Source organism: Rhinopithecus roxellana, chromosome 2 (genome assembly GCF_007565055.1).
Source record: "Rhinopithecus roxellana isolate Shanxi Qingling chromosome 2, ASM756505v1, whole genome shotgun sequence".
Taxonomy (NCBI): domain Eukaryota; kingdom Metazoa; phylum Chordata; class Mammalia; order Primates; family Cercopithecidae; genus Rhinopithecus; species Rhinopithecus roxellana.
The window spans coordinates 54,256,369-54,275,966 of NC_044550.1; the positions used below are offsets into that span (position 1 = coordinate 54,256,369).

The window sequence follows — 19,598 nt, forward strand, 5'->3', positions numbered from 1 at the left end:
AGAAGTGGGAATAGACAAGCGGGGACATTCAGAGAGAGCATGGGCAAGAGACTGTTCAATTCTGTCCTAGATTGGGATCACATGAAGCCTCGGCTGCTGCTTGGAGGAGCTTGGAAATAGCCCAGATGTACCAGGAGCTAATGCCTATAACACTCTCATCCCCATCTGGGATCACTGGGAAGGCATTGGTAAATGACAGGCTACTGTGCCCTTTGGAAAGCAGAGTAGAAAGGAGACTAATGCTTCCAATGCTAGGCCTGGAAGATTGTATGACATTATTGATGAGCTTCCACAGAGGAAGTAGAGGCACCACATATGGGGTTCACTTTCAAGTCTCTAGTATCTTAATAGACAGTTTTTTTTTTTTAAAGAAGATAGTAGATTAAAGAGTGAATTTTAAAATTATTTTTTAAATAATGAAGAGACTTGATCTGGGTATGTTCTGGAGATATAAGCATTGATACAACAAAGTCCCGGCTCTGAAGTCTAATAAGGGAGGCTGGCAAGTTAACAAGGATTTGTAACCTGGAGCAGCATGTTGCTGTGGGTTCGTGGGAGAGAAGCACTAACCTGCATGGTCAGCAGGACTTCATGGAAGAGATAAATGGCACTGAGGTAAATAAAGGGATTGTGGGCTGCAGGGAGCTTAGATAACATGAAAATTTGGGTGGATTCAATTGGCCCAGTTTTATAACCATATCGATTGATGCTGGAATCTGGACAGCAGAAGCATCAAAGGCAAATGGGATTTTCTCTGGGTTAGGGTTTGGCAAATCCAACTAGAAAGAAGGGCACTTTGACCTGAGGTTCTAGCCTTAGCAACTGAAATGGCTGCTCATGGAGTTAGTCTGGTAGGATAAGGAAGCCTGAAGATAAATGAAAGAATAAAAGAGGGAAGGAAACAAAGCCAAAGAAATAGTGAGAAAATGGAGTGTGAACCACCAACATGGAAGTTTTGTCCCTCTTATGTCCCCAGGAGATTTTTCTGCTGATACATAGAAGGGGCCTCAGTTGGGCCTTGGAGGGCACTAAGTTGGAATTTAAAGGTTAGGAGCACAAGGCTGATCTGATGGGGTGCCCTGACAGGAGTCTGTGTGCAAAGGTAACTACAGAGTCTCCTGTGTAGAAATTTATCCCAAGAAAATAAGATTGTCATGGGATGATCCTAAACCATAATTTAGTCATCCAGGGGCTTGGGAGTCTGAATTAAGTATGGAAACATTACTGGATCTCTTCCTAGCTCAGCCTCTTGGATGCAGGTCCCTGACAGAAACAGAAAGTGGGCAAAACTGGGAGATTTCTGGAAAACACTTGAGCTGCTTGGGGACTTTTCTGTGTATAAAACAAGGGAAGACAGGCCTTTTATCATCCCCATCTCCATAGGCTACCTCTGAACTTTGACATCGTGAGAATTCTAGTGCTCTGGTAACAGTGCTTAGCAGAGACCAGGAGACCTGGTGGAGCAGAGGCTCACCTAGTGGGAGGAGGATTAATCGTGAACATGTGACACATTGCCCATGTGCTCAGATTAACATTGCAGATGGGCCTCTGAGAGGGCTGTGTTCCTCAGTCAATGGCAGAGAAAGGCCAGTGGATTTTGATTTCTCGTTGTCTTTGTAGAGGTAGAAGAAGTCAAGATTTTAGGGTTTGGAATTATATAGATTGGTTCTGCAACTTATTAGCTCTGTGAATTTGATTAAAGTTACTTAACTCTCTGAGTTTCCTTCCTCAGGTGTGCTTACCTCCTCAGGTCAAAGGAGTAAATGAGAAATTACATGGAAGCCTTTAACTCATGACACAGAGTTCAACATCACAGGCTAGATTCCTTCAGCCTGAAGGTGCTTCCTCCTCACTCCTTGTCTCACTCTTACCCACCTTAACTTTAAATGCCGCCCTTTTTTTTTTTTTTTTTTCCGAGAGACATTATCCCTGAGCCCCTGTAGCAGACTCTAGATTGTCTGCCCAGCATCTGTTGCCATCCTCTACTTTTTATTCGGGTATGCACTTCTCAAAGAATGCAATCCGAAAGAGTTAGGAACCAGTCCTACAGAGCCTAAGAGCCTGGGAATGGTGGTTCCCCGCTCCATCTCCAGCATTTAGCTGTGAGCACATGCTCAGTTTGGATTAATGGCAGGTGAGAAGTCTCCTGGAAGCTTCCAAGAACGATTTCCCAGCTCTGGAAAAGAGACTGTCTGCGACCTTTGGGCACTGTTGGGATTGCCCATAATAAATGCAGTTGTTCCAGTCATCCTGGGGCCATGGGTGAAGCAGCTCCAGGAACAAAGCTGCCATACTGGGGATGGCAGGGGGAATAACAGGAACAGGCCAGGGCCTTCCCAGACACAACTCTGTTCCTGAATTCACCAACTAGAGCCTCCTGACCTTGGAACTTCTTCCCTTGTGAAACAGTAAGTTTCCTTATAATTTAAGACATTCTAAATTGGGTTAATTATTAATTACAGCCTCCCACATCTAAATTATAACCTCATATTTTTTTCTCTCATTTTCCTTCACAGTATTTCCCCCATATATGCTTACTTTTGTGTTTACTTGTTTAATGTCTGTTTCTCTCACTGGATTGTACACTCTAAGTTGGCAGAGATCACAAGTTAATTTTGTTTACCATTGAATTCTAAGTATTTGGCACTGGGCCTGAGATGCAGGAGCTGCTGAAAGCACATTTGTTGAAAGACTGAATAAAAGGCTCAAAAAATGGTCACTTTCCTTCTCTTCCTCCTTTTCCTTGTTCAGCATGGTACAGTTGACAGAGCACAGGACTGCTGGGAGGGAACTTAGGTTCCCCCTCAAACTCTTCCTAGCTGGGTGACCTTGGGCAGCAGCCTGCACTGCATCCACAGCTTTCAAGCTTTTACCTCAATGAACGGTAAGAAAGTACATATGACCCACTTGACCCAGTGTGCGTGCATACTCTGCTATTTTTTATTCTATTTGATATCATTTTAAAAATGCTGGCTTTGACTCAATACATCAATTTTATAATCCATTAATTAGCAACCCATTGTTTAAAAAAACCCAGGACTCAATGAAATGTGAGGACTTTGCAGCACTATTCACAATAGCAAAGTCATGGAGTCAACCTGTGTGTCCATTAAGGAGTGATTGGATTTATAAATGTGGTTTTATATTATATATACACACATATATAAAATATATACGCACACTATGGTGGTATACACACACACACTGTGTACCTATCACCTGAAAAATTCAAAATTTTTTTTAGATTCAGGGGTATTACACACACACACGCACACACACACACACACAATGGAATACTACCCAGACACAAAAACAATGAAATTATATCTTTTGCCACAACATGGATGGAACTAGCGGCCATTATCCTAAGTGAAACGACTCAGAAACGAAGTCAAAAACTGCATAATCTCTTATAACTGGGAGCTAAACAATAGGTAGGCATGAACATCCAGAATAGAATAACAGACATTGGGGACTCCAATAGGTGGGAGGGTGGGAGGTGGGTGAGGTAGGAAATATAATTTATTGGGTACAGTGCACATTATTAGGGTGATAGGTGCGCTAAAAGCCCAGACCTCACCACTAGGTGTTATGTCCATGTAATATGACTGCACTTGCACCCCTGAATCTAAATTTCTTTTAAACTAAAGACTTTGAAAATCTGTTTTTCTTCTTTTTGTCATTAAATCGTTTATAAAAATTCAGCCCAACTTAAAAGTCCATTATTACAGTGATATACAATTGCTTATTTTCTCTTTCCCTGTGGAATTCCTCCTCACTCCTTTCTCCTCTATTTTTTTTTTTTTTTTTGAGGTCTGTATAAAATGTACCAATTCTGGGATAACTTCATGAAAAAAGTACTTTGTATACTTTTGCTATTTTCCTCCAGTTAGCACAAAAACAAACAGGACTATATTCCTCCTCCTCTGAAACTTAATGGCCTCATTCAACATATTTTACACGGGCCTCATTTTTTATATAAGTTTATGTATGTAACAGTGTATACAAATGTTACATGAGCCCCACTGCCACCATGTGGTTTAAAAACCCAGGAGAGTTGGTTGTAACATTCTCTAGATGCACAGTGAGGAATAGACCCTCACTGTACTTTCCATCTCTCAACACAGAAACTGCCCTTGTCCTCCGTGAATTTGCTGGTGAAATTCCTCTAGGGGCAGGAGGAAAGGGAAAAAGCCACACGAAGATCTCACAACTCCAGAACACAGCAAATAATGCGGTGGGGTGTACATATATATTTAGAAAACCATATTGCACCCTTCAAGAAAAAAATATGTACTCAAAAGGCGAAGAGAGAGCATTATATACTTGGGTGATCAAGAAAGCTCCCTGCCCAAAGACCTGCAGATTCGGAAGGTATACTCTCTGTCCCTCGAAACTGGATTCAACCCCTGCCCCCAGCGTCACGTGAATTGGCAAACTAGATGTAAGTTACGGCCCCAGAATCTGGGAGGGGCGCGTCGACGAGCTGCTTCGGGGTCACATGTCTTCATAGAAGGGCATTGGTGTGACAGAGGAAGGCATGTCCGGGGTACCTGCGCCTGTTTGAGCTCTGGGAGGGAAGGCGAAGTGGAGAGAGCCTGCAGTGAAAACAGATTGGAAGGATGGAGGAAAGGGAGGGGAAGGAAAAAATGAACACCTCCCTGAACTTTCCTCTTCCTTCGTTCCAGACACTTGAAATAGAAATAATAACATGAACAAAAATGCTTACAACCACGATGTTATCGCCTTACTTAAGTTGCTTCACTCTGGAGGGTATGGGGTATAAAGTGCACACTGCGGTTGTGTCGGGAGTAAAGGTTCGGGCTGGTGTGGGTGCGCGCGCGGGTGACCCCACCTTTAGGGAAGCCGGCGCCCTACTCTCCAGGCAGTAGCCCCGGCTGACCCCCTCCCTCCTCCTTCCCTCCTCTTTTCCCTCCCTCCCTGCGTGTCTCCTCTGCACCGGCCCCCGCCGCGGAGCCAGGCGGCAGCACCGACGCCGCCGCAGCTCCTGCCCGCATCGCGCTAACCCGCGCCCCCGGCTCACACGTAGCCGGAGCGACTGAGCCAGCAGCCCCGGGCCCGCGCTGCGCACTGTGCGCACGGCGGGGTTGGCTGAGCTGACCTGCGCTGGGCTCCGGCGCCGCAGGCAGCTGGGGAGCGCGGCGTGGGAGAGGACGCTGAGACGCAGGGGCGGCCGCGCCGAGGTGACAAACTGCGCACCTGGAAAGTTACCCGGCTGTCTGGTGAGGTTCGTGGGCTGGGGGGCTTGGGCACCGGGGTGTGAGGGCGCGCCGGGAGGGACAGGGTCGGTGTGCGCGCGTGTGCATGCTGTGCATGCGTTGCGCGATGTGCGGCTCTATTCCACACCCAGCCGGTCTCTTGATTGTGCTGTTTGAGTGTGGACGTGTGTACGCGTTGCATTCGCTAGGTGTGGCAGCGTTTCCTGAGCTCCTGGAGGCAGGGAAAGGCTACTTGTGTTTAGAGGCTCGGATGAGGGCGTGCGAGGCTCAGCCTCAGTGGGGAGTCCTCAGGGTTCTCTAGGTTTAGGGAGGAGCGGCAGTGGAGGCTGTTGCTCCGAGCTAGGGCTTGGCGGTGCTGTCAGGGCTTGCGCTCCCGGCTTTGCTTCGTCCAGCTCTGAGTAGTTGCTAGGGGACAGTCCTCAGGCAAGGACTTTTAGGAGTCCTGGTAAACTTGTGTGGGTGTCCTTTTGTCACTCTCGGCACCGTGAGGCGCTTTCATATTTCTGTATTTCTCGGTGATGAAGAAACAAGAGCAAACAAAGCCCAGAAACCAGCTACTTTGGGGATGAGAGAAAAAGAAATAGGTTCAGTTTTGAGAAGAACTAAGGTGCAAGTACAAAGTAGCTGAGGTTAGAGCTGACAATAAAAACAATGTATGCAGAATTAGGTAGAAAGAGTGACGCTGGGACAAATGCCTTGATTTCCTGATCTTCATCTTGTTCCCCAAGTTCTCAGGGGCTTTTTAATTTTTTTTTTTTTTTTTTTTTTAAGGAAGAGAGCAACATACACCTGCCTCCACCCCACCACACTGTCATACTTACAGTTTCTTAGAAATTGTCTCTTTTCTTTGCAAGTTTCTATTTAACTCTCGAAGAAGGCGATCATCCCACATAACATACACTAGCTGTTTTCAGTAGTCCTGTTTAGTTTTGCACAGGAGGGTATGGGCTAATATGGTAGAGAATTCTCTTTGGAGAATTAGAGCGCATCCTCTCCATTGGAACACTGTGTGACTAAGAATAAACGACCTGAAAAGATGATGCCCAGACATCTTTCTCTTTTACATGAAATCCTTAACTCCAGTTCTATGAAGTCATTACAAGTGAGGCTAATGAGAATTCACCTCACAATGAAGGTATATGTTGCCTGGCTGTTGCCCAAGGCCTGTGATCCCTTATTGTCTTGCTTCCTCTAGGCTACTTTTCCTATCAATTATCTCTTCTTCTCCCATGTTTTCATTTTTCCAATCTCCTGTGCTTCATTATCCTGGAGCTGCAGACATTTTCAAGTTTTCATTATTTTAAAAATCCCTTACGTGAACCGTGATACCATCTTGCAGGCTCTCCTCTTAGTGTCAGCTCTTTCCATGGTTCTTTGTAGTTGGGTGTCTATCCCCATTCTTGTTTGACAAATCAGATTTAGTACTTTTCCCTCTGATCTCATTTCCTGTGACAGGCCTGTGGGATGTGAGTACAGCCTGCTCACCTCTTAAGGATCTTATCTGCATGGTCTTTCTGATGCTTCTCCTAAATCTCTTATTGGTACACATGTTCCTTCTCCTTCTTTGTTATTTTCTTCTCCTCCTCCTCCTCCTCTCCCACAAATAATATCCACAGATATTACCTATTTGTTCATAGGTAACAATAGAGACATTCCTTTCTTATCTCCTTTAGTGATCTCATCTACAAATGGGACTTCAAGTCTTCTATGGAGCAATCTCTTCCCTTGACTTTTCTTTTTTGCTTCTAACTGCTAGACATTTGCATCATGATGACCCAAAAGCATCTCAAAATCAATATGTATAAATCCAGACTCATTACTGTCTTTTCAAAGCAAGCTCATTCTCCTGACTTCTGTCAGTGCCACAGTGCCTAGCCCATACACGGTGCCTTATGTGTTCTTTTGGAATGACTGAATGAATGAAGAGTAGATAGTACTACTTTCCTTCAAGCCTCCTAAGATCAAAACATTGAAATCATTTTAATTGCCCTCCCGTGCACATCCATTTAATTACTACATTAGAGATGCTATCCTGCAGTGTTCCTCCTACTCATCCTTTTCTTTTAATATTAATCTCTTCACATCCTCTCTCACTTTAACCAAAGCAATACCTTCTTACCATATCTTACAGTTTTCTTTCCAACCTCATATAGACCTAGACACTCTTCCTCTCCTCATCACCAATATCCTGGGCATTTGCATCCAATTCATCAACTTCAACCTCTATTTATGTATCAATAACTGCTTAATATTTTCAGCTTTCCTCTTTCTTTAGCTTTTCTTGTCCCTCATTTCTTACTGCTCACCAAACTTCTCTACCTTAAAGTTTCCACTGGCGCTTCAAACTGAGTATATCCAAAATTAAACTCGCCGTCCTATCCCTCAAATCTGCTCCTCATTTTGGTCAATGACATTACCTTTTACCCGGTCGCCACGATGTAAACTTTCAAATCCTCATCCGCTTTCTTCTTGCCACCACTCAAAAATTCTGTCAGCTATAATCTTCTGACCTGGACTTACAGACCCACATTTCTGTGTGTTTGCTTGTTTATCTGTTAATGTAGCCCCCAAAATAGCTGAATTTGGTAGTCAAATATAGGCTATGTGGTATTCATAAAATTCGCTGCAAACATTCTGCTGGGGCAGAGGGTGGGGAGGGGAGGCACTTTAAAGAAATAATCAACCTCCAGAGTAGCTGCAACTTTGGTACAATAAGGTCATATGATTTCCTGTCAAGAGAAAGTTTTTCTCTAGCCAGGATGGTGTGGACAGAGAAAACAAGCAGTAGATTCCAAACTGAGCCCCAGGTCAACAGTCACAAGGTCAGATGGACAGATGCTTTTAATTGTGGCATTGATGTGAAAGTGAGCTGTTTCTCACAAGGACAACTCTGTGTGGTTTTGTTTCAGGGAGAAGAATCAGGGATTTATATATTCAATTATTTTCTAAAGGAACTTTAGAGAGACAAGCTAATGGTAACATCAAATGTATCAGTTTCCTATCTACCTAGAATATTATCTGTAAACGTCTGTATAATTCACCCCTCTGATTTCCAGCCGAACTGCCCATTATCATTAAAAAATCAATTCTGCTTTCCATGATGTATTGAAGGGAAGGACATTGCAGTGTTACATATAGCTGTAACTTTTATTGAATCTCATATGACAATGTTTTTCTCTCTGGCCACCATGGAGATGGTCAATTTTTTTCTCGAGTTCAAGAAGTTCAAGTCATTAAGTAGTGCTGGGACTCTGAGCTTTAATCCTGAAACTATCACCTCCTATTTGGATTGGTGCAATAGTATCTTCCCTTGTCTTACTTCCTCTAAGCTCTTTTTACTCCATTCCTTATTTATGAGAATATTATTTTCCTAAAGGACAAATCTGACCACATAACTAGAAAACTTAGTGTATCTTAAGATTCAGATACCATAATGTGGCATAGGAAATTTTTCAGTGTCTTACGTTTTCAGTTTCATTATTCATTACTCTCCTTTCATCCATCACACATTTCAGCCTGTCCCTTGACTGTGCTATGAGCTTTCTTGCATTCATTTCTTAATACATAATTCTTTTCTTAAACTAATAGACTTTCTATTTTATAGAAATTTTAGGTTTATAGAAAAATTGAGTAAAAAGCACAGAGTTCCTATATACCCACCTCTCAGCACTTTCCCCTGCTCTTAACATCTTTCAGCAGTATGGTACGTTTGTTACAAGTGATGGAACCAATATTGATGCATTATTATTAAAGTCCATAGTTTGCATTGGGGTTCATTCCTTTTATATATTCCATGGGTTTTGATAAGTATATAATGAAATGTATATGTCAATACAGTCTCATATTGAATAGTTTTACTGCCCTGTAAATATTCTTTCCCACCTATTCCTTTCTGTCTTTCCCCAAGCTCCTGGCAACCACTGATCTTTTTATGGTCTCCAAGTTTTGTCTTTTCCAGAATGCTATATAGTGGAAATTATACAATGGATAGGCTTTTCAGATTGACTTCTTTCACCCAGCAATATGCATTTAAAGTTCCTTCATGTCTTCTCATTGGCTGATATTGCTTTTATTATTGAATAATACACTATTATATGGATGTGCCACAGTTTGTTTATCCCTTTACTTACTGAAGGATATCTTGGTTACTTCCAGGTTTTGGGAATTATAAACAAAGCTGCCATAAACATTCATGTTCAGGTTTTAGTGAAAACATATGTCTCGTATTAGTTGGGTAGATACCAAGAAACATGATTGCTGGCTTGTAGAGTAAGAGTAGATTTAGCTTTGTAAGAAGCTGCCAAATTGTCCCCTAATGTAACTGTATCATTTTGTGTTCCCACTAGCAATGAATGAGCATTCCTGTTGCTCCCTATTCGCACCAGCATTTGGTGGTGTCAGTGTTTTGGATTGTAGTCATTCTAATAGATGTGTAGTATTATCCCATTATTGTTTAAATTTGAGATTCCCTAATGACCTATGATGTTGAGTATCTTTTTATATGCTTATTTACCAACTGTGTGTCTTCTTTGGTGAGGTGTCTGCTCAGATCTTTTGCCCATTCTTCAGTTGGGTTGTTTGTTTTCCTATTATTGAGTGTTCAGAATTCCTCCTTTATTAGACATATGTTTTAGAAGTACATTCTCTCAGTCTATGGCTTGTTTTTTCATTCTCTTTTTTCAAAGCAGAAATTTTAAATTTTAGTCAAGTCAAATTTATCAATATTTTTCTGTCTATGAATCAGGCTTTTTGGTCTTTTATCCAAAAAGTCATCACAAAACCCAAGATCACCTAGAATTTCTCCTGTGTTGCCTTTGGGGGGTTTTGTAATTTTGTGTCTTACATCTAGGTCTGTGATCCATTTTAAGCTAATTTTTGTGAAAGCTATAAGGTCTGTATCTAGATTCTATTTTTTTTTTAAAAATTAATGCCTAGTTGTTCCAGTACAATTTGTTAAAAAGACTATCCTTTCTCCATTGATTTGTCTTTGCTCTCTTTTGTATTCTTTGATCTTTGGATCAGTTGACTGTGTTGTTTAGGTCTACCTCTGGGATCTCTGTTCTGTTCCATTGATCTACTTGTCTATTTTTTCACCAATACAACACTATATTGATTACCATTACTTTATTAGTAAGCCTTAAAGTTGGATAGTATCAGTTCTTCCTCGATATTGTGTTGGTTTAATACATGTTTTCTGTTCAATAAGTTTTTCTTCTAAGATAAATTGTCAGATAAATAATGTTAACTGTAATAATAATAGTAACATTTAATATTTCTTAAACAAATACTCTATGCTAATACCTGTGCTAAATTTTCATCATGATTTATCTCATTTAATCCTCTAAAAACTCTAAATGACAGGCAGCATTATTTTATCTATCTCTCTATGTTTTTATCTTTTTCTTCCATTACTGACACTCAAGTATCTTGCCTGAGGGCATATAGACCACTAAATGAAAGTGCTTCGACTGGGACTCTGAATCGGTAACCTTAGCCAGCACTACACCATCTCCCATATTGACAGATATACACGTAGCTATACACACACATCTATATATGTGTGTGTGTGTGTTTGTCTGTGTATATTTATAACAGACTCCAGATGGGTAGAGAGAGAAATAGATATTATCTAGACCAGAGCCAAGATTCTGGTTTCAAACTGCTATAGGGCTGGAGGAAAAACAGAAAACAAAGCTTAATTCCTCCCACATTGACTGCCAGGTGTTAATCCGCCTGCAGGCGCCTTCACAGTCACTTTTGCTTTTCTTATGTCTATTCTAATTACCTCTTGGTGGACAGCAGTTTCTAAATGGTGATTACATTAATATAATAATTTGTAGTTGTATATAGCTTTTCTCTCTTCTAGCGAAATGCCACTACTCATTTGATTGCTGTCTCCTATACCTAACTGCAGAAGAGTATTGCCCCCACAGTGAACTATGGTTTTTGGTTGCCTTCAAAGATATTTAGGTGGACCTCTGTGTTTTAAGCATTTCATTGCAATGTGTGAAAATAAATAGGGGCTACATGAGAGAATTACAGAGTTTCAATTATTAAATCCTTGGAGTCATGAATTGGCTCCGTGTCATTCATAATCTTTTTTTGTCTCTATCTTTAGGTGGGGAACTTGTTTTGCAGTCTGTTTGTTTCCAAATTATTTCTTTTCTCAATGGAAGATAGAATCCAGGAAAAGTAAGAGTCCTTTACTCCTGGCCACATCCTCCCAAAGGAATAATGTGCTTCTTTAAAGAGTTTTGTCACTTGAGAGGATGAGGTAGAAGGATGGCTTGAGCACAGGATTTCGAGACCAGTTTGAGCAACATAGTACAAGACCCCATCTCAACAACAACAACAACAAAAAAAAATCAGTCAAGCATGGTGGTGTGCCTCTGTAGTCCTAGCTACTCTGAAGGCTGAGGCAAGAGGGTCACTTGAGTCCAGGAGTTTCAGGTTACAGTGATTGCACCACTGGCCGCGGCATCTCATGGCCTCAGAGGGAGACCCTGTCACCACAAACAAACAAACAAACAAACAACCCACAAAAGACTCTTGTTGGAAGACATTCAGTTTACTAGACTTCTGTCCTACCCAGAAATGATCCTCTCTGGGTTTTCTTCACACCAAGACATTAATTGCCTGTTTCTAGTTACATGCTATAATAAGAGCTGCTTACCTACTTCATGTGTGCGACCTGCCAGGCATTGTATGGGATACTTTACAAATGTAATAATCATAGTAACCCTATGAGATAGATATAAATATATTCCCTTTTGTAGTTAAGAAAGTAAGACTCAAAGATTTTTAGGAATACATAGAAGGTTGAGAAAGAGCAGATTATTTTATAACCCTAATTGGCCTGACTCTATTGCTCATGTTAAATTCTGATCTTTATCTCCAAACTCATTTCTTATTACGTCATGTGCTGCCCTCTGACTGTAAGAATGATTTTAATAACCTGCAGTTGCCAGATTGAAGGAGCAACATTCTGTGGTTCATTTCTCTTTGTGGCTAGCAATACGTATTTGAGGAATAGCTTATCTTAGTGACTGATACAGGAAACAGAGTGAATCTAATTAGGTTTTATGAAGCCAGAGTCTTGAAACCTTGGCTTCAGGGACAACAATATTTAAATGGATGAACTAAGTAAGAAATCAGACTAGTATTGAGCCATGTAGTAACTTACTTATGTATCTTAAATTAGTGACTTGAAAGATGAGTTACTCTCATTTTCCCATCTTTGAAATTCTAAATAGCTTGAAAGATTTACATAGCTTCCAACTAAACCAGAGGATAATTGGTTTTTTGGGAGAATTTAACATCCTCTACCTACTGTGCTTCAAGTTTGTAAAATTATTGGGTTGGCACAGAATTTTTCGAATACCATCCATAGAGCAAAAATGATTCTAAGCCTTTTCATATTTGTAATGCTAAAACTGTTTTCTGTGTCAAATTTGACTGCAAATCCATGATGGGATATGCCCCTGATATAGTATATGATACTTTGGTCTTAGTAAACAATTTTTCCATGGACAAAAATGAGTGAGTTGTTAGTTTAATATTAAATTTGAAAGATGTTGTATGTGCTCTTTTCTTTATAAGGCAAATCCTTTTCCTCCTACCATTACATCTCCCTTCTTTCTCTATTGACCTAAGAATACTTGTCCATGAACTGAGAAGGCTGTCTAGAAAATGGCTTACTGATGCGTGTTAAAAATGTGTGTACACATTAATTTAAAATATTTTTGGAGTACCTTTCTTATGCTTGCAATTCATAATCTCATTCAGGCTTATTCTCAGATTTCCATATAACATATTCTGAATTGCTTATTCAGGATACAAGTATGTCCAGGGCGAATTCTTTGAATTCTAGTCTCTTCATCCTTCTTATATATTCATAATATACAAGATCAGTGAATGCTGCCAAGTCAACAGAAACTTAAAGGTTAAACCTGCCACATCTCTGCAACATATTAAGGCAATTCTCCGAAGGCTAATGTTTATTAATGACCACTTTGAACCTGAATTATATGAGAAATATCTAGGTGTTTCAAGATTGCTTTTATAAATGCATTTATTTTCTGTTTATACCATCCATTGTAGGCAATCTGCATTGACTATTTGGTCACATCTGTTTGAAACCTAGACGCTGTGTTACATCTTTGCGTCTGTGCCTTTGTTGTTGTAGAGGTCACTATTATTCTGGTAGAACTAGTGAAAAAACTCTAAGTATTTCACTTCTATTTAAGTGTGAAGTTTGGAGGGAGAGAGGGGCAGATGTGTGGGTTATAAAACTGCGAAGTTTCATTTCTTCTGATTTGAGATAATCAGAAGTAATTCAAGCCTAGTTTACAAGTGTTATAATGCTTTTTGGGTTATGGCTGTTGTATTTGTCTGTTCTCATGTTGCTATTATAATAAAGACACATCTGAGACTGGGTAATTTAAAAAGGATAAAGGTTTAATGGACTCCCAGTTCCACATGGCTGGGGAGGCCTCATAATCGTAGCAGAAGGCGAAGGAAGAGCAACGGCATGTCTTACATGGTGGCAGGCAAGAAAGCATGTTCAGGGGAAACTCCCCTTTATAAAACCATCAGATCTCATGAGAGCTATTCACTATCACGAGGACAGCATAGGAAAGACCCGCCCCCATGATTCAATTATCTCCCATTGGGTACCTCCCACGACATGGGGATTTATGGGAGCTAAAATTCAAGATGAGATTTGGGTGGGCACACAGCCAAATGATATCAGCTGTCAAAAACTGCATGTGTAAAAGTATGAAGTTTAAATAGGTAGTCTAAAGAGCTTTTAAACATTATAATAATTAGTCAGAGCAGTATTTCCCAAACTCCACACATTCAAGTTCTACTTTTATGATTCTGCTCATATGTGCTTATTATCTGCAGATGATTTATTTTTATTTTCATCAAATTGACGCAGTAAGCCTAAATATCTAGTTTAGTCTTCACTGAAGCAATAATAACAATGAGATCACAACTTTGTGGTGATATTTATATTTCAAATATGTGTTAAAATAAATACATAGCTATTAGACTAAAACAAGTTCTGAATAAACTAAATCATGCCTCATAACCCCTGATCTGCGTACCACATCCTGAGACTCACTAGATTCATGATTACTTTGGGGCCTGAACTGAGGACATTCATTTCTTTAATTTTTGAAATTTTCATAACTTCCCACACTACACCAATATAGGAGGACATTCTTAATAGGAAAAGAATAGAGCCTTGCAGGCATGGGTCGTACATGTTGGAGATCCTCCACTTTGGACATAAAATAAAGGATGTAGAACAATTTAAAATTCTTCTTCCTGTTGGTGACCACAGTTCAGAAGTGTTTTAGCAGTGAGTGTTATCAGAAATGCAAAAACTTAATAGATACATACAGCAGGAGGAAAGTGCTAATCAAGCATCACCAACTCTGCTTCCGTCTTCTGAGAAATGCAGATGTGTAATTTTCTAAATCTGGGGAAGGTTTCTTACTGTTGCCGCATGGGGAGCTGTGAAAGTTATGACATTTCCATACCTCTGTTGTTGTAGCTGCTCATTTGCATTTTATCTTTGCCATGCTAACATCCAGGTCACAGTTTTGTTGTGATGATTTTGACAGCTGTTCAGAGAGACTATCCAGAGAAAACAGCAGGTAACTCAGACCATTTGTGCAAAATGTTTAGGTGTGATACTTGTGCTCTCAAAGGGACAGGTAAGAATGAACCCAAATGCCAACTCTTCTTCATGGAGGGAAAAAAGAAATCAATAGATAGCTTTTTTTTTTCTTTTTCTGGAAACATGGGGAAATTTATTACTTTTCAAGCAATGATGATTGCTGTGTTCCTATTTATGAAACAAGATAGGAATGAGAGGAATGGTGGGGACTGTTGGGAAGTGAAACTCCACTTGATACTTCCCAATTCTGTGCCCTCTCAGGTCCCTGAGCAAAATGGGAAATGGTTCAGTGAAACCTAAACATTCCAAGCACCCAGATGGACACTCTGGGAACCTCACCACTGATGCTCTGCGGAACAAGGTGACAGAGCTGGAGAGAGAGTTGAGGAGGAAGGATGCTGAGATCCAGGAGAGGGAGTACAATTTGAAGGAGCTGCGGGAGCAGCTGTCGAAGCAGACCGTGGCCATTGCTGAACTCACAGAAGAGCTCCAGAACAAGTGCATCCAGCTGAACAAGCTGCAGGATGTGGTGCATATGCAGGGAGGAAGCCCGCTTCAGGCTTCTCCAGATAAAGTGCCTCTTGAGGTCCACCAGAAGACCTCTGGATTGGTCTCTCTCCATAGCAGGAGGGGAGCAAAGGCTGGCGTGTCTGCTGAGCCAACAACCCGGACCTATGACCTCAACAAACCCCCTGAATTTTCCTTTGAGAAAGCAAGAGTCAGAAAAGACTCCAGGTAAGAAGTTTCCACAACCTTTAAACTCAGATGGCCTTAATGTTGTGAAATATGAGAGTGATATTTATTAAGCCTCCTTAATGATAAAGAACATATTAACCCTTTCAGATGTGGGGGTAGAGGGGATTTTTTAATGATTTTTTTTTGCAAAAGAATCTCCCATTGGGCAGAAGTTTAAAGTAGAAATTGCACTATGTATCTCACTCTGTGAGGAGCTCAGTTTACTCACAGTTATTTCTATTACCTTGAAAACCCTAGGGGTGTGAAATAGTATTAGAAAGTGTACACTTCTCTTTCTAGAGGAGTGAACTTAAAAATGTACACACATCATAGTGAATTGTGACTATGTTAGCAAAAAACAGTCACATTTTAGCATTCTTCTCTTCAAGTGTCATGAAAAAGGAACATACTGTAGCCTTAAAGAAAGATGAATTCATTCACTCATTCATTCCAGTTTATGTTGGTCTCTACTCTCTGCCAGCCAGTGTGTTAGATTCTAGGTATGCCTCAGTGAATAGAAACAGAGCCTTTCTAGCAGGGGCGGTAAGCAGTATACACAGAAACAAGTCAACAATGTGTAATTATTATTATTATTATTATTATTTTTTTTTTTTGAGACGAAGTCTCACTCTGTCGCCCAGGCTGGAGTGCAGTGGCCGGATCTCAGCTCACTGCAAGCTCCGCCTCCTGGGTTTACGCCATTCTCCTGCCTCAGCCTCCTGAGTAGCTGGGACTACAGGCGCCCACCACCTCGCCCGGCTAGTTTTTTGTATTTTTAGTAGAGACGGGGTTTCACCATGTTAGCCAGGATGGTCTCGAACTCCTGACCTCGTGATCCACCCGTCTCGGCCTCCCAAAGTGCTGGGATTACAGGCTTGAGCCACCGTGCCCGGCCGCAATGTGTAATTATTAATTGGAATCAATAATATGATACAAACCAATACTATAGCAGGTGGTATCTGGAGTGAGGGGAAAGGAGGTCAGGGAGACAACAACAGAAGCAGGCTTGTCATGAAGGCCTGGCTGAGGAAGTGACCTTTAGCAGACTTCAAGCAGCATGAACCAGGCAGAAAGAGGATTTCAGGCAGAGGGAACAATTAAAAGCTAGAATTACTTTTAAAAATTTGAGTTTTTAAAAGAACATATCAATATTTGCCACTGCATTCATGTATAGGGGTGTGTGTGTGTGTGTGTGTGTGTGCACGCGTACATTTCTTTATGGGTGAAAGTTCGATTTTCTGGGTCAGGAAAGACTCATTAGAAACATCATGAATTAGGGTTCCCTTCCTTCACTATTTTCAACTGAGTATTTATTAACTGAAATTAAATCTTTTGCCTCAATAACGCCTTGGTCGAGCCTGAATCTCTATTGCAAAATGCAAGATCTGTGAAATTGAAACAAACTTTAACTTATTCACTAACATAAGTATTATAAATGAAGATAAAACATCTGACCTAGACAAACAAATGATTAATTTTAACCACAGAATTATAAAGGGAGGTTTAATTAATCAATTTGTTGACAGTATTTGAAGCATAGTGAATGATCAATAAATATTTGTGAAGGAAGTTAGTGATGCCAGATTATTAATTGTAATATCCTGTGACTGAAAGAAATTTGATTAATATTGGATTTCAGCAGAGTTTTATTAAGTCAAAATTTTTATTAGTCTAAAAATTTCTCATCTGTTTCCTTTCAAAAGTAATAATTATTTTTAATGGTATGAATTCTGAAATTATAGATGGCACAAACTTATATTTGTTTTAAAAAAACTGAGCATCATCCAGTGTTCTCTTTTGTTATATCAGAGATATATGAACTCTACATAGTATATGTATCCATATACACATATATAATAATATTATAGAATGTGTACTACATTACTATATATATACACATAAGTATAATCTATTATTTACTCACAAAAATGTTACAAATATCAATGTGCTTTTTTATGAAGAATGACATGTAAGAGAATTTAGTAGCAGTTCATCTTCTTTGACCTTCTCCCTATATATGACACCAGATGTATTCTCTTCAACCAAGATTATGTTCAATTACTTTGTTCAAAGGCATATGCTCATCTTGAGGCAAAACACCATTCTCCTGGTGCTGAAAAATCTGAGATAAGCATATTTCCTTGAATTTATTTAAGGATAAATTATTAGCTCTGCTATAACCAGGCAAAAAAAAATCAGTAGTTATATACAATTTCTGTGCCAAACCAGACTTCTTTCTGTCTATAGTGAATGGGACGCAGGAAGGATATTGTATCTCCTGAATAAGGATTATTGATTATTCTCCTCACCATAAAGGCAAGCCAAGTGGGTACAAGTCTGTGTTGTGGTCAGGATAAAGAAATGGGCTAATAGATTTCTTAATGATTAAGTCCCAAAGAGACAAAAACTGTATCATCCATGCCCTAACAATCCTCATCTGCTTTCACAGAGCCCTGTGGTTCTAAATTGAATAGTGACATAAAAAATGGAAACATTCATTTTCAGTTGACTGTTTTGTACCTCAGTTTCCCTTGCAAAAAGTACAGATACCTCCTTAAGTCTGAAATAGCTAGCTAAACACACATAGTTAACTTTATCAATTCAGAAATTTAAAATTGTTCAATTTTTCAAAAGTGCTCAATATTACAATTCATTTTCCATTTCCAAATCGTTTCAGTATTGGATAAAAGCCAAAAGTAAACTTTGGATATTTTTATATCTCTTTTATATTATACAGCCTATCAAAAATTTGTAAGAAACAATTTTCCAGAAGTTAGAGCATTAACAGGGTAGACGTGTCCTTCACTGATGAAAGGATGATGTACGGTGTACATTAGTTTGTCTACTTTTCCAAGCAATTCCTGCTAGATAACAGAGATTTTAAGATCATCAGTCAAAATGACTCCTCTGTTTAATTTTTGGTTCTCCTAATTTATTTGTTGGACTTTTATAAAGTATCCTGGCTGAATTTATGGCTAAATCTGTTTGTACTAATATACACGTCAACTACATTTTGGATAAAGTTCACCCTTCCATACTGGGCCAGAAAGCCATTGAATGGCTTTTCAGTCTTTTTGTCAAAGGGACTATCTATGATGAACACTTAACAGTGAGCAAGAAGCTGAGGGGGGAGTGCTAGCTCTCCTTCAATCAACAATATTAGGGAGATATGAAGCACCCATAGAAGCCAGAGAATAAAATTTGATGGAATGATAGATTCTGAATTTGAATAATCAGTTTCTGTAATTCATGTCACAGTATTCTATGATTTTGCTAAGGTACCTGTGCTCAGATATATCATAAGTGGTGAGTGAGCCTCTTCAGTTTCTGGGCAGCTCCAGCTCATGCCAGCTTTATTGTCCTGTACCCATCAAATACACTTTTATAGTCTGAAGGTGTAACTTACATTGTCTGATTGTACCTCCCTACTTTATATGGAGGAACTAATAATGACACACTACTGGCATTAGGAAATTCTGGAAATTTGTTTCTTTCTCATTTCAAGGATCTGCATTTTAATATCAGGTTCTAGATTCAGTGCTGTCCAGTAGAACTTTCTTCAGCAGTGGAAATATTATATAATCCATGCTTTGCAATATGGTAGCCAATAGTCAAATATGGCTATTGAGCACTTGAAATGCAGCTAGTGCCACTAAGAAACTGAATTTTTAATTTATTTTCTTACAGAGAAGATTGAATCTGATGGATTTTTAATTTTAATTAATTTAAAAACTGAATAGTCACATGTCTATTGCCTACTCTACTGAATACTGAAGTTCTAGATAATGTGGTTTTGACTGTAACTGCTATTGCCTAAGATGGGAATTATGACTTAGTTTGGGAACCCTTTATAGACAAAGTGAGACCTACGTTCAGTTTTAGGACAACGCCACAGAAAATGAGTCTATGCCTGTCAGATTGAGGTGGGCACAATG

The 19,598-nt window shown here is 39.8% G+C and overlaps 1 protein-coding gene across 3 annotated transcripts in view; it reads left to right on the forward strand.

Moving 5' to 3' along the window:
• The first annotated feature begins 4,956 nt into the window (after positions 1-4,956).
• The window catches only part of PRKG2 (protein kinase cGMP-dependent 2), a 118,231-nt gene continuing 103,589 nt past the window's right edge, over positions 4,957-19,598 (forward strand). Inside the window, exons 1-2 of one of the 3 annotated variants that reach the window (XM_030917854.1) lie at positions 4,957-5,248; positions 15,190-15,663. In XM_030917854.1, the coding sequence (XP_030773714.1) occupies positions 15,203-15,663 (461 nt within the window). In that variant the 5' untranslated portion in view covers positions 4,957-5,248; positions 15,190-15,202. The remainder of the gene's footprint in view (positions 5,249-15,189; positions 15,664-19,598) is intronic. The other 2 variants (XM_010354113.2, XM_010354112.1) reach the window with 2 other exon arrangements.